Source organism: Gracilinanus agilis, chromosome 1, assembly GCF_016433145.1.
Source record: "Gracilinanus agilis isolate LMUSP501 chromosome 1, AgileGrace, whole genome shotgun sequence".
Taxonomy (NCBI): domain Eukaryota; kingdom Metazoa; phylum Chordata; class Mammalia; order Didelphimorphia; family Didelphidae; genus Gracilinanus; species Gracilinanus agilis.
The window spans coordinates 17,255,264-17,268,885 of NC_058130.1; the positions used below are offsets into that span (position 1 = coordinate 17,255,264).

The 13,622-nt window shown below is 41.4% G+C and overlaps 1 protein-coding gene across 1 annotated transcript in view; it reads left to right on the forward strand.

The window, feature by feature from the left end:
- The first annotated feature begins 193 nt into the window (after positions 1 to 193).
- Positions 194 to 13,622, forward strand: part of AVL9 (AVL9 cell migration associated) — a 72,217-nt gene continuing 58,788 nt past the window's right edge. Inside the window, exon 1 of the mRNA XM_044657667.1 lies at positions 194 to 283. Within this exon, the coding sequence (XP_044513602.1) occupies positions 194 to 283 (90 nt within the window). The remainder of the gene's footprint in view (positions 284 to 13,622) is intronic.

The following is a 13,622-nucleotide window of genomic DNA, read 5'->3' on the forward strand; positions in this document are numbered from 1 at the left end:
CATGCCCCTTTCCTAAGGCCACGCCCCTAGGCCGCCCCGGCGGCGGGGGCTGGGCCGGGCGGGGCGGGGCGGGGCCGGGCGGGGCGGGATCAGGTGACGCGGAGGCGGAAGCGGAGAGGCGGCGGCGGCAGCGGCGGCAGCGGCGGGTGGGCCTAACGGGGGCTGCCTCGGCGTCCCCGGTGGTCCGTGAGCCATGGAGAAGGCCGGGGGGCGCGGCGGCGGCCCGCGGGGGCCCGTGCTGCACATCGTGGTGGTGGGCTTCCACCACAAGAAGGGCTGCCAGGTGAGCGGGGGAGGGGCGTGGGGAAGGGGCGCAGCCCCCCACGTGGGCGGCCCCACGTGTCTCCCCGTCCCTCCTCTCGTCCGTCCCCTCTGGCCCCCGAGTCTCCCCTCAGCCCCCCGGCTCCCGCTCACTTCCTCCTCCGCATCTATTAAGCGCCTTCTGTGTACACCGGCGCAGACTCCTTGCGGCAGACCCGGTGGGGGGGCCGGGAGGAGGGTGTCCCCCGAATGGGCCGAGGAGGCTGGTGAGCTGGGCCCTCCGCAGCCCCAGCGTGTCCCTTGCACAAAACAGAGACCACAGGCCTCCCAGGAAGCTGGTTAGACGGAGAGCGCACCGTGACCCCTCATCCAATGGGGCTCCTCGGGGCCTGAGCTCACGATCTGGGGCCCCCCCTGAGCTTTGCAGCTCTCTCACTTCACAGCCCTCGATTTCACTTCTGCAGTTAGATGACTTTGAGTTTGGGCCCAGTGGCCCCCATTAGATGCGAGGCTTGGTCTCCGAGGCCTCATCTAAGGATAAAGCCAGCTGAGAGGGCAGGCTGGAAAGCTTCTAGAACTGTGTCAGGTAGGCAGTGCCAGCTTTCCGGCTTAAGGCAGAAGAGTTGTAAGGGCCAGGTCACGGGGTTAGGTGACTTAAACCCCCAGCTAGAAAGTGTCTTTGGATTTGAACCGAAGACCTCCCTCCTCTAAGCCTGGTTCAATCCACTAGCTGCCCCCCCCTTTTTTTTTAAACCCTATGCCTCCAGCCTCTAAGCCTGCTTCTCAATCCACTGAGCCACCCAACTGCCCCCCACCTTTTTTTAAACCCTCATCTTCCATCTTAGAATCAATACTGTGTATTGGCTCCAAGGTCGAAGAGTGGTAAGGGCTAGGCAATGGGGGTTAAGTGACTTGCCCAGGGTCACCCAGCTGGGAAGTGTCTGAGGCCAGATTTGACCAAATCAAATTTCTTAATGAGACATTCTCTAGGGCCTTGGAGGTAGGGTCCCTAAATTTCGATGGTTTTATGCTCTATCTGGAGCCTCTCACTGTGGCTGAACAGCTATTTGGGACTTAAGTTGTTGCTGCTTTTGCTTAACATTGTTGGCTTCTTCGGTCCTGTTGAATGTATGTTGACATTAAGGGTGTGTTTCCTTCACAATGATGAGGCATAATAGAAGAATTTTTCTTTTCTATTCGTTCTCATTTCTATTCTTTGGGGTGTGATAGGCACCATAGATTCTCCCCCACTTTGCACTGTTCTAGTTCAGTTGGAAAGGCTTTTGAGTAGGGGCACTTTGATGTCCTGAAGGCTCTGTTTCTAAAGCCAAGATTCACTAGAGTTTGGAGAAGCTCATCACCAGGCTGATTCCAGGCGAGTGAATTTTTTGGCCACAGTAAATTCCAACAGATATCTACTAAAATAATCTTCACTTCAGAGTCTTCCTCGAGGGGGAAAAGTCTGTCCAAGACAATCACAGGTAATTGAGGCATTGAAGTCTATCATTTTCAAATAGGAAAACATTTTTTAACTTAATTAGCAATTCTTTATCTCAGTAGTGTTTGTGTTGGGAAACCAGTAGAGGAATAATCAGAAATTGGATTCTTTATCAAGAGAGATAGAAAGCTAAAGAGTCATAATGTACAATAAATTGAGAAGAAGCGAGGCACTCTAGCCAGTCTCACCAGTTACCTCCATGAAAAGAAATTTCTTTATCACTCAGCTAACATTTATTAACTATCTGCTATGTTCCCTACATTGTGCTAGGCACAGGGCAAAAATGAAAGTCTCTGTTCTCAAGAAACTTACAATTCTAGAGAGATAGTGAAGCACATGTTGGAACAATTTTTGTTACCAAAAATCCTCAGTGTTACTAGATTGAGGCCTGGATATAGAGATGACTTATTTTAGCTCCTATGCAAGGTCACAGGGTAATAATAACTGACACTGCTCTTTAAGCTTGCAAAAACCTTTACAAACTCATTCTTGTTTGAACCTCACTGGTACTTTTCTCCCCATTTCACTGATAAGGAAATTGAAGGTTCATCAGTACACCAAGTCAGAAGCATGATTTGAACCCAAGCCTCTCCTAGCTGCAAGTTCAGCTTGTTCTCTACTCCACCTTGGGTATTAAGTAGAGGAGCTAACAAATACTTAAGTACAAATACCTAGTTGACATCTCATCTGGGTCCTTTGAATAAAAAGCATATGAGCTCTTATGGAGGAAGTGGCAACATTTATTGATGTTTTTTGAGAAAAGCACCAAGGGCCCAAATAGAGACTAAGATTTGGAGGGAAGAGAGTCCGGAAGGCAGCTTGGTAGATAGAGAGCAAAGCAAACCAGCCAATAGGAGAAGCCATGGCTTTTGTGTTAGAAGACCTAAGTTTGAATCTTACTCTGCCTGGCTCCTCACACTCTGGGGCAGGTCACTTTCCTCTCTGGAGGATCCCATACCCAAAGAAGGTGAACCACATGGCCTCAAAGGTAACTTCCAGGCAATAATAGCCAGAGAGCTTATAGAAAAGGGCTGGGGAGTTACCTTGGAGACTAGCTTTTCAGACCTTGAGCTTTCTAATAATATAATTTATAATAATATCTTTTTTATAAACTTAATAACTATCAACAGGGACCAGTAATCCCATCAGTACACAGACTGGAATCTTTCAAAGTAACAACCACTCACTAACATTTTAGCAAAGTTAGAATTAAACAACAAAGAATACCTTTGCTGCATCTCCTTCTAAATCTGTCTGAAACTGGAAGTTCCATTACCTTTGGCTGTGTGTGTGTGTGTGTGTGTGTGTGTGTGTGTGTTGTGGTGGTAGTGGTGCTGTGTATATATGTGCTTATGGTGTACGTACAGGAGAGAGGGAGTGGAGTATGTATGTGATCTAGGTTGGGATGGGGATGTTATCTGCTCTGATTCTGCTAATCTCTTTTCAACAAGAAAAGAACTCTCATTGTAGGCTCTACCTTCCCCATTGCTGTTTTTGTGGCCATCTATAACCCAGCCCTCTCATTTTACAGAAGAGGAAACTGAGGCTTAGATTATAGGATCTTAGATCTAGACCTGGTAAGGACTTTAAGGCCTTTCAGACCATCCCCCTCATTTGACAGAAGTAAATAGAACAGACTCTGTTGGGAGTTAGCTCCTGGAGGAAGAAGCATCAGACTACTTCTGTGCTCCTCTACTGTGTTTTGATGAGATGAGTTTTGAACCTGCTCCATTGGTACAAGTTGAATTGAACTCACCTTTCGGAGAGGACTTTAGAGAAGAAATTCCCATCTCATGATAAGAGGGGTGATCTGGCCTTTGCCAGAGGGCTATGACTATCAGTTATTGCTAACACCTACAGTCCTTCTGTGGTGGAAAACCACTGGATTTAGCACATAGTTAGCAAAAAGGAATTTAAATAGAAAGCCACTTCACCCAAGCTCTCCCCTAGACTGTCCTGTAGCCTTATGAGCAGCATTTGAGGGAGTTTGTTTTCTCTTCTTCCCCATGCACAAAAATTGCTAGTTATACATTCTGCCCATCTAAAAGGAAAATGATGCTTTAGTTCATGTGGGAAGCTCTTAGTATGGGATCTCCCGTCAACCAAAAAAGATCACAGTGCATAGATCATTTAGTAGGTAAGTCCTAGAGAGTTCTCTTGAGGTACATGAGGTTAAGTGAATTATCCAGAGTTACACATCTAAGAAATATCAGAAGCAAGATTTGAACTCACATATTCTTCCTGACTTCAAATGTCTCTTGTTATTATTCTGTGTGGCTTCTACAGCCATGCACACAATACCTAAATACTCCGAAAAGGTAATTTCCTTCCCATGCTGCCAGTTGCAAATCCCATAGATTGAACTAGAACAGTGCAAAGTGCTGGAGAATCTATGGTGCAAATTAGTAGATGGTCTTCATGAGTTGGTAAAGCTGAAAAAAACCATCATTCTGTGGCCAACACGGTGATGAATTTTATCAAACATGGCAAGCAGGTCTTTGGCCAACAGATGTAAAATATGTCCCTAGACCATCTCTGGAACCTTCTTCTCTGGCCAACAGCTGGCCAAATCACTGGACAGGGACATCACTGGATGTTATCATGTCATAACACCCTTGAGTACTATTCAGTCTCTCTGAATTAGACAGATCTAGGGTTGGGGTACCAAGATAAGGATCATTTGGAGGAGGAGGAGAACTGGTTCTGGTGCTGGCTTTTCTCCCAGGCAAGGCTTAGATATAACCTGGAAGGTTTCCTCCAGTAGAACTACTTGAAGTCAAAACTCTGTTTGTTCAATAATATTTGTATCCAAAGAATATTAGAGCTAGAAAGAGAACTGCATCCAACCCTTTCATGTTACAGATGAGGAAACTGAGACCTGGAAAGGGTAAAGTCAGAGCTGGGATTACTGGCAATTTTAGAGGAAACCTGTAGCAAAATTGGGACTAGAAGCCAGGTATCTTGGTTCCCAGTCCCCAGTGTGTGTTGCCTTTCTTACCTGCCTCAGTACCTGGTCAATGCATAGACTGTAAAATTCATACAGTACTTTGTGTAAGCACTCTCCTCATCTGTAGACTGAAGATAATAATATGTACACTTAATGCCTCATACCAGAAAAAGAAACAAGCAGAAAAGATTTGGCCCCTGATGGAATTCAAACAGCCTCAGGGGCCACTTCCAGTTCTTCCAGCAAGCATTTGGCTAATATTTGTCAAATGAATACAGTTATAGCCATCAGAGTTTTGTTGTCCATGATGCCACTGGTCAGAATGCCCAAGGAGGATTGTTTTAGATGGTGATAGGGAGACCATGTGGAACAGCTTGTGTGGCCTCAGATAGATGCAGTGGCTCACCTCCAGGGCTGCTGGGGAACAGTATCTTAACTACATTTGGCCTTATTGTGGCAGGAAAAAGAAGGAAGAATCAGTTGCGTGAGTTTGCAAATCAACCTGAGAGTGTGTGGTATAAGTGGCTAGTCAGGATCCATTGAACTAGGTTGAAGTGTGGCTGTTGACTTGGAAAGTTATAGAAATTTCATTATCAGTGCCTTTTGTTGGCTTTCCAAGGAACCAAAAAATGTTTCACACAGCTGTGGTTGGCAGAGGAAATAACTTATTCCATAACTACTTCCATAATCATAGTTTAATTATTAACCAAGACCTTACCAGTTCTCCAAACAATTTTCATAAGTGCCAGATAGGATACTGTTAAGTTGGGAGTGTATTCTTTGTGGGAAATTCTGTGTATCTCACACCTGGCTTTTCAAAACTAAAATTGAGGGCTGGAGTTAGGTCAGGCAGCAACCTAAAAGTGTCCTTGGAAAACCTGTAGTTTTGTCATCCCGTGACATTATTTAACTGAATGGAGCCCAAGGCTGGAGGATCTCCAGAGTTGAGGAGTTCTGAGGTACAGAATATCGAAGGGCAATTAACATGGGATTGGAAATCAGGAAAGAGAAAGGTGGATTTGTAGCTCTGGGAGTCATTCGAATAGAAATAAGGATGAAATCCTCATGGGAGCTGAAGATATCAACAAGAGAAAGAGGAGAATGAGAAAAGAACTCAGGGTAGAACTTGAGGAAGCACTTGGTGTTGGGGCTAGAAACTGACAATGGTCTTAACAAAGAAGCCTGAGAAGGCAGAATAAGAGGCCAACCCCCAAAAGCATTATCCCCCAAAACGAGGGAAGAGAAAGTAATCAAGAGCATCTGATGCTGCAGAGGTCAGGAAAGAAGAGCACCAAGGAAAGACCTTTTGAATGTGGTGATCAAGAAGTCATTGGTGGCCTTGGATAGAAGAGTTTTTCAGTTTAGAGATAAGTTCTGAAGCCTGGTTTCAGAGATTTGAGATGTGAGCAAATGGAGATGAAGTGGAAGGAGGGAGTATAGGCAGCCTTTTTCCAAGAGTTTGTCTGAGAAAACGAAGAGAGGTATAGGATGATCAATGGAAAGAATGATAAGGGGGAGGGGGGAACCTTGGACATGACCTCAACATATGATTCTTCATTGGGCATGATGGTAGGCCACCAGCTATGCTTTTGCTTCTTGGGCATAAACTGGAAGACCATTTCCTGTTCTACTCTAAATTATAACTGACTCAAGTAGAAGAGCTTTCAAATCTTGCGAAACACTTTATAGATTATCTTGTTTGAACCCCACAATCACCCCTTGAGATAACAGATATTGTTACCAAGTTTGTACAGATGATGATCTGAAACTGAGAGGTTTCAGTAACTAGACTGACCCCTGATCACACAAGTGTTATTAGGGAGAACAGAACTCTTGACTCCCAATCCATCAGTCTTTCCACTATCCCATGCTGCCTCTGGAATATAATCATCTTGATTTAGCCAGTTATATTGACAATTTGACCTCACCCCCAGCCAACACACTCAAAATTTATGGCTTACAGATATCAAGGATGTTGTAAATTATCTGACTGACCTACAGTTTCTTAACTTAAAATACCAAGATTCAGATCTCTGAAGGATTTGCATATCTGCTTAATGGGGAGATAAAAGAAGTTGTTCAAAACAAGTGTTAGGAAAAGGCCTATGATCTACACTCCTTATGCCTTAACTCCCTGCCCCATTTACTTTGAATTTATTATTATTCAACAAGTACCCAAACAAGCAAATCCTTCAACAAAGTATTATTGACAAAAAAATATAAAATCATGGTTAGAACAGATGTGGAGAGAATTAGAGAAGGGTCTTTAGAGCTGAATAGCTCATCAACATCTTAAACTCAACATATCCAAACTGAACTCATCATCTTTCCCCCTAAACCCTCCACTCTGCCTTATTTCCCTATTGCTGTGAAGGTACCACTATCCTGCTAGGCACCTAGACTTGAAATCTAGGTACTGGTCGCCCTTAACTGTTCCCTCTCTCACTCCCCATATCTAATCAATTGGTTGCTAGTTATTGTTGTTTCTTCTTTTTCAGCATCTCCCTTATATAAGCCCTGTGTTGTCCTGCCCCCACTCAGCTGTCAAATTGCTCTTCTGAAAGCAAAAGTCTGATGATGTTACCTCCCTATTTAGGAAACTATTAGCAGCTCCCTATTACCTCTAGGATCAAATAGAAAACTCCGTGCTTAGCCCTTAAAGCCCTTCCCTATTCTGGCCCCTTCCTACCTTCCCAGTCTTCTTACATCATACTCTTCCCCTATTCTCTTCAATCCGTTGATAAAGATCTCCTCAGTGTTCCTTCATTCCTTCTCCCGGTTCTAGACATTTTCTTTGGCTTTCCCCTTAGAAGCTTGGAAGGCTCTCTTTTCCTCCCTACCTCCTGACTTCCCTGGCTTTCCTCAAGTCCCAGCTCAAATTTCATCTTCTGTAAGAAGCTTCTTCTAACTACCATCCTTCCCCTACCCCTCACTCCAGCGTTAGTGCCTCCTAAGATTAGCTCCTATTTATCCCATATGTATCTTGTTTATGCATTATGTTGGCAACGGGTCACCCCCGTTGACTGAAGGCAGGGACTGCTTTTGTCTTTTTTGAGTCATCAGTGTTTAAAAGCACAGTGCTTAGAGCATGGTAGAATATATTGGCTTAACTTGACTTGAGAATCTCCAGATGAAGTGACTTTCTCAGGATCCCACAGCTAGTAAGTGCCTAAGGTAGGATTAGAACCCTGGTCTTCCTGACTCCAGGCCCAGCACTCTCTGCTTTTCATTATTGTTACCAAAAAGAGATGTGCCTTTTTCCTATGATAGTTTGGCGTGAAAACTGGTGTGCTACAACTCCTGCCTTACCTTGGCCATTGGACATCCAGCCCGCCTTTTTAACCCATAGCGGCCTCTCAGACACACACCAATTTATTCTGAAGTTCTCCAGTCACTAGACACACACTTCCTGCTGTTGGTTCTCAAGAGCATTGTTCCCCTGGGCATTGTGAACAAGTCTTTGTTTATTTTTCTGGAGCAGCTCCTGGGTTCTAGGCCAGTAGTAGAACCATTGGGTCACTTTTCCTTTTTTTAATTCCAAAGGAGTTCTGGAATGGCCAAACCATCCATAGCTTTGCTAGCCTCTCCTGGTTATTTTAATTATTGTTCACTTTTTAAAATATAGTTTTATTTATTTTGTTAAATATTTTCCATTTACAATTTAACATTTTTTTTAACATTTTTTAACATTTTTGAGTTCCAAATTCTTCCCTCCTGCCCCTCCCCACTCCTTGAGAAGGCAAGCGATTTTTTTATCAGTTATATATATGAAGTCATGCAAAACATTTTCATATTAGTCACCTTTGCAGAAAAGAACACAGACAAAAAATAAACAAGAAAAATAAAGCTTTTTAAAAGTTTGCTTTAATTGTCATTTGGTATTCATCAATTCTGTCCCCAGAGGTGAATAATATTTTTTATTATGGACTCTTTGGAATTGTCCTAGATTAATCATTGTATTGATCAAAGTAAATCTTTCACATTTGATCATCCTTGCAATATTGCTATTTCTGTGTATTGTGTTCTTCGGGTTCTGCTCACTTCACTTAGAACTGATGTTCATATAAGTCTTCCAGGTTTTTCTGAAACCATTCCCCTGGTCATTTCTTATTGCTCAGTGGTATTCCATCACAGTAATATGCCACAACTTATTCAGCCATTCTCTAGTTGATGGACATCCCTTCAATTTCCAATTCTTTGTTTGCCACCACAAAAAAAAGTTGCTATAAATATTTTTATACAAATAGATGCTTTTCCCTTTTCTTTGACTTCTTTGACATACACACATAGTAGTGGTATTGATAGGTCAACAGTTGTTCTCCAGAATGGTTGGCCTAGTTCATAACTGCACCAACAGTGCATTAGTGTCCCAATCCTACATCCATCCAGCACTTGTCATTTTCCTTTTCTGTTGTTAGCCAATCTGACAGGTGTGAAAGAATACCTCAGGGTTGTTTTAATTTGCATTTCTAATCCATAGTAATTTAGAGCATTTTTTCATGTGACTTCGATTTCTTCTGAAAACTACCTGTTTATATCCTTTGATGGTCAACTGGGTAATGACTCTTATTTTTATGAATTTGGCCCAGTTCTCTGTATATTTGAAAAAGGAGACCTTTATTAGAGAAATTGTAAAAAAAAAAAAAAAAAAAAAAGTCACAGTTCCTATTTTCCTTCTAATTTTGGCTACATTAGTTTTGTGTGTAAACTTTTTAAGTTCATGTGATCAAAATTATCTATTTTACTTCCCCTGATTCTCTCTAGCTCTTTTTGGTTATAAATTCTATCAAGCTTCCCTAGTTTACTTATGATATCATTCTTTATCTCTAAATCATTTGTCCATTTTAACCTTATCTCGGTTAATTGTAATGTTATAATGCCTAGTTTCTGCCAAACTGCTTTCTAGTTTTCCCAGCAATTTTTTCAAATGATGAGTTCTTAACACAAAAGCTTGGATCTTTGGGTTTCTCAAACACTAAGCTTACTAGATTAAGGCAACTGTGCAGTGAGTGCTTTGGTTAGAGCCACACACCTGGAGTTAGGAAGACTCATCTTCCTGAATTCAAAAATGGCCTCAGACACTAGCTGTGTGTCCCTGGGCAATTCACTTAACCCTTTTGGGCCTCGGTTCCTCACCTGTAAAATGAGCTAGAAAAGGAAATGGCAAACCACTCTAGTATCTTTGCCAAGAAAACCCCAAATGGGGTTTTGAAAAATTGAGCACAACTGAAAACAAATGAACAACAACAAAGATTACAATGGTCATTTGCTCCTATGTACTTTATCCCTAATCTATTCCATTCATCCAGCACTCTCTTTCTTAGCCAGTACCAGATTGTTTTGATGATTAACACTGTACAATACAGTTTGAAATCTGGAACTGTTAGGCTGTTTTCCTTCACATTTTTCTCATCGATTCCCTTGACCTTTTGTTCTTCCAGATGGATTTTGTTATTATTTTTTCTGGCTCTGTAAAATAATTCTTTGTTAGTTTGATTAGCATGGCACTGGATAAGTAAATTAACTTGGGGGAAAATGTCATTTTTATTATATTGGCTCAACCTACCCATGAGCAATTAATGTTTCTCTGGTTGTTTTGATCTGTATTTGTGTGAAAAGTATTTTGTAATTATGTTCATATAGTCCCTAGAGTAATCTTGGCAGGTAGACTTCCTATATTTTATATTGAATGCAGTTATTTTAAATGGAATTTTTCTATCTATCTTTTACTGCTGGGTTTTGTTGGTAGTATATAAAATGCTGATGATTTATGCGAGCTTATTTTATATCCTGAAATTTTGCTGGTTAATTGTTTCAAATAGTTTGGGGTTTTTTATACTAATCTTCTATCTTATAATGCATACTAGGTAGCAGTTCTAAGGCAGAACAGCAGTAAGGGCTAGGCAGTGGGAGTTAAGTGACTTGTCCAAGGGCACATAGCTAGGAAGTACCTAAAGTCAAATTTGAACCCAGGACATCTGATCTCCAGGCCTGGCTCTCTATCCATTGGATCACCTAGCTGCCTCTCAACTAATTTTTTAGTTGATTCTCTAGGGTTCTCTAAGAATACCATTATATCATCCACAAAGAGTGATAATTTTGTTTCCTCATCACCTATTTTTATTCCTTCACTTCCTTTATCTTGTCTTAATGCTGCCACTAGCATTTTTAATACAATTAATAGATATCCTTGATTCTTCACACCTCTTCTTCTTGGGAAGGTTTCAAGTTTACCTCCACTACAAATAATACTTAATCTTGGTTTTAGAGAGATACTACTTAGGATTTTAAGAAAGGGTCCAATTTATCCCTATGCTTTCTAGTGTTTTTTATAGGAATAGGTGTCAAAGACTTTTTCTGCATTTATTGATGTAATTGTGACTTTTGTTGTTTTTGTTATTGATATGGTCAGTTATGCTGGTAATTTTCCTAACCTTGAATTCGTGGTTTAAATCCCACTTGGATAATCTCCTTGTTAGTATTGTATTTAAAAATTTTGCATCAATATTCATTAAGAAAGTGGTCTATAGTTTTCTTTCTCTGTTTTCTCTCTTTCTGATTTGGGTATTAAAACCATAGTTGTGTCCCATCAGGAATTTGGTAGGTCTCCTTCATTACCTATTTTTTCCAGTAGTTTATTTAGTAGTTGGAATTAATTGTGCCTTAAATATTTGATGGAATTCACTTATAAATCCATATAGCCCTGGAGATTTTTCCTTAGGGAGCTCATTTGTAGCTTGTTCAGTTTCTTTTTCTTTCTAAGATGGGGTTATTTACGTGTTCTTTTTCCTCTTCTGTTAATCTTTTTGCCTTAGTTACTTCATTTGTAAACTGAAGATAATAAGAGCACCTTCCTCCCAAGGTTGTTGTGAGGAGAATCCAGTGAGTTAGATAATCATTGTAAAGCGCTTAGTCCAGTTTGGTCACATAGTAAGTACTTATAAATCCTTCCTTCCTCTATTCCTTCATTCCTTCCTACTTTTATATACAAAATGTAGGTGAAGCCTTTCACCTTTTCTTGGTAAATCTTTTCTTTCATTAATTTGTATAAGTTAGCATGACACCTTTCTATGGGCTTACAAGAAGGACCATCATAGAATTTCTATATTATGAATACATTTTCCCAGGCCTTAACCTAGAGGAAGGATATTAGGTCTTTTGGTCCACAGTTTTGTCAGTATAAAACTGTGGCAATTTTTTTTTTAGCTTCAAATTATTTTGGTGTGTTGTAAAAGAGGAAGTAATGGGGAATCACAGTAATCAAACATCTCTGATGATTTTTTTTCCATTTTTATTTGGATCTGCTAGTGAAGGTGACATCCATCTTTTCAGTACTAGTAACAGTGTTGCAGAAATGTTAATGGATTAGGTTTCAAATAACTTAACTAGTTCACACATGAATTTAACAATGACTGAAGTGATTTTGCTCTTGGTTTTGAATCCAGTGATTCAAATTTAACCTAACCCTTTTTTCCTCTGGCAATAATTTTTTTAATGTAACCTTTCATTAGATTTCCCTCCCCCTTCTTTAATCTTTTACACCTGCTTAGACATGTCCTTTGAAATGAGGTGGGCATATATGGCAGTATGTCTCCAGCCTTGTGCTCGACCCCTCTTTGCAAGCTTTTGGGGCAGCCTTCTGAAGGCTCTAATGTTCTGTGTGCTTCACTGAACTCACTCTGATGAGGCTACACCTCACTGGGCTACTCAGTGCCCCTTCTTATCAAACTATTCTGGTACCCACTGTCAAAGGAACCAACCCTAAAGGGTCTACCCCTAACCAGGCTCATGAATTGCCTTTATTACCAGTTCATTCCTGCACCCACTACCAAAGGAGTCATTCTGGAACAATACTACAATATTCAAAGAGTGCTTAACCCAGCACTTAATACCTGGAACTTAGTAGGCACCTAACAAATATTTATTGACTGGCTGGCCTGTTTTTCCTACCATATAGAAGAGACAAGGCTATTCATTCCCCCTGCAATAGGAAGAATGCAGTCAGTACAAGGAGATGTGTATATATTCATAGATATGCGTGGCTAGGGGATTGACAGATAATTGATGGGTTCTTATTGGCTGCTTTTAGGAGGGTGGTGGACCAAAGCAAGGCTATTTGTTTTGGGGACTCAAAACCACTTCTAGCTAGTACATGACTTTGTAAACTTTTTGGTTTGATAACTAGGAAGACAAAGATTTGTCATGTTTGTAGACTGCCTTCAAATTGATAAAGCTCCCTGGCTCCAGCATTCTCTACAGGAAAAGCATAATTGATAATAAATCTATGATCCTTTGATCACCAAGGTCAATCCAGCTTTAATGTTATAAGAGTCAGTGATACTTAGACAATATTCTGGTTGCGTTGTATGACTTGGAATCATGAAAACCATAATTTCCAAAGAAGCACAGTCATGGATGACTCAGAGGGCAAAGAAGAGACACATAGCAGGTGTCTATATCCTGTAACCTATTACCCAGGGTGATTCTCATACAAGAAGTATGGGGAAAATTTTTAAATGTAGAACTAGAAAAAGAATGGGTCATGAAGGGGGCAGCTGGGTAGCTCAGTGGATTGAGAGCCAGCCCTAGAGATGGGAGGTCCTAGGTTCAAATCTGGCCTCAGACACTTCCCAGCTGTGTGACCCTGGGCAAGTCACTTGACCCCCATTGCCTACCCTTACCTTCTGCCATGGAAAGTAAGGGTTAAAAAAAAAATGGGTCATGAAGTCAGAACAAGAGGCACACATGGACAACCCAGATCCCCACATTCAGAGGATTTTAAAAGATGTGGGTACTGGGAAAATATGTTATGGTTAACAAAAGCCCCTAGGGGCTTCTCAGCTTGGGGTCTGGCAACTTGTCTTATAAAATATTTGGGAAATCATCTTTCAGTATAATTGGTCTCCTTTGTAATCC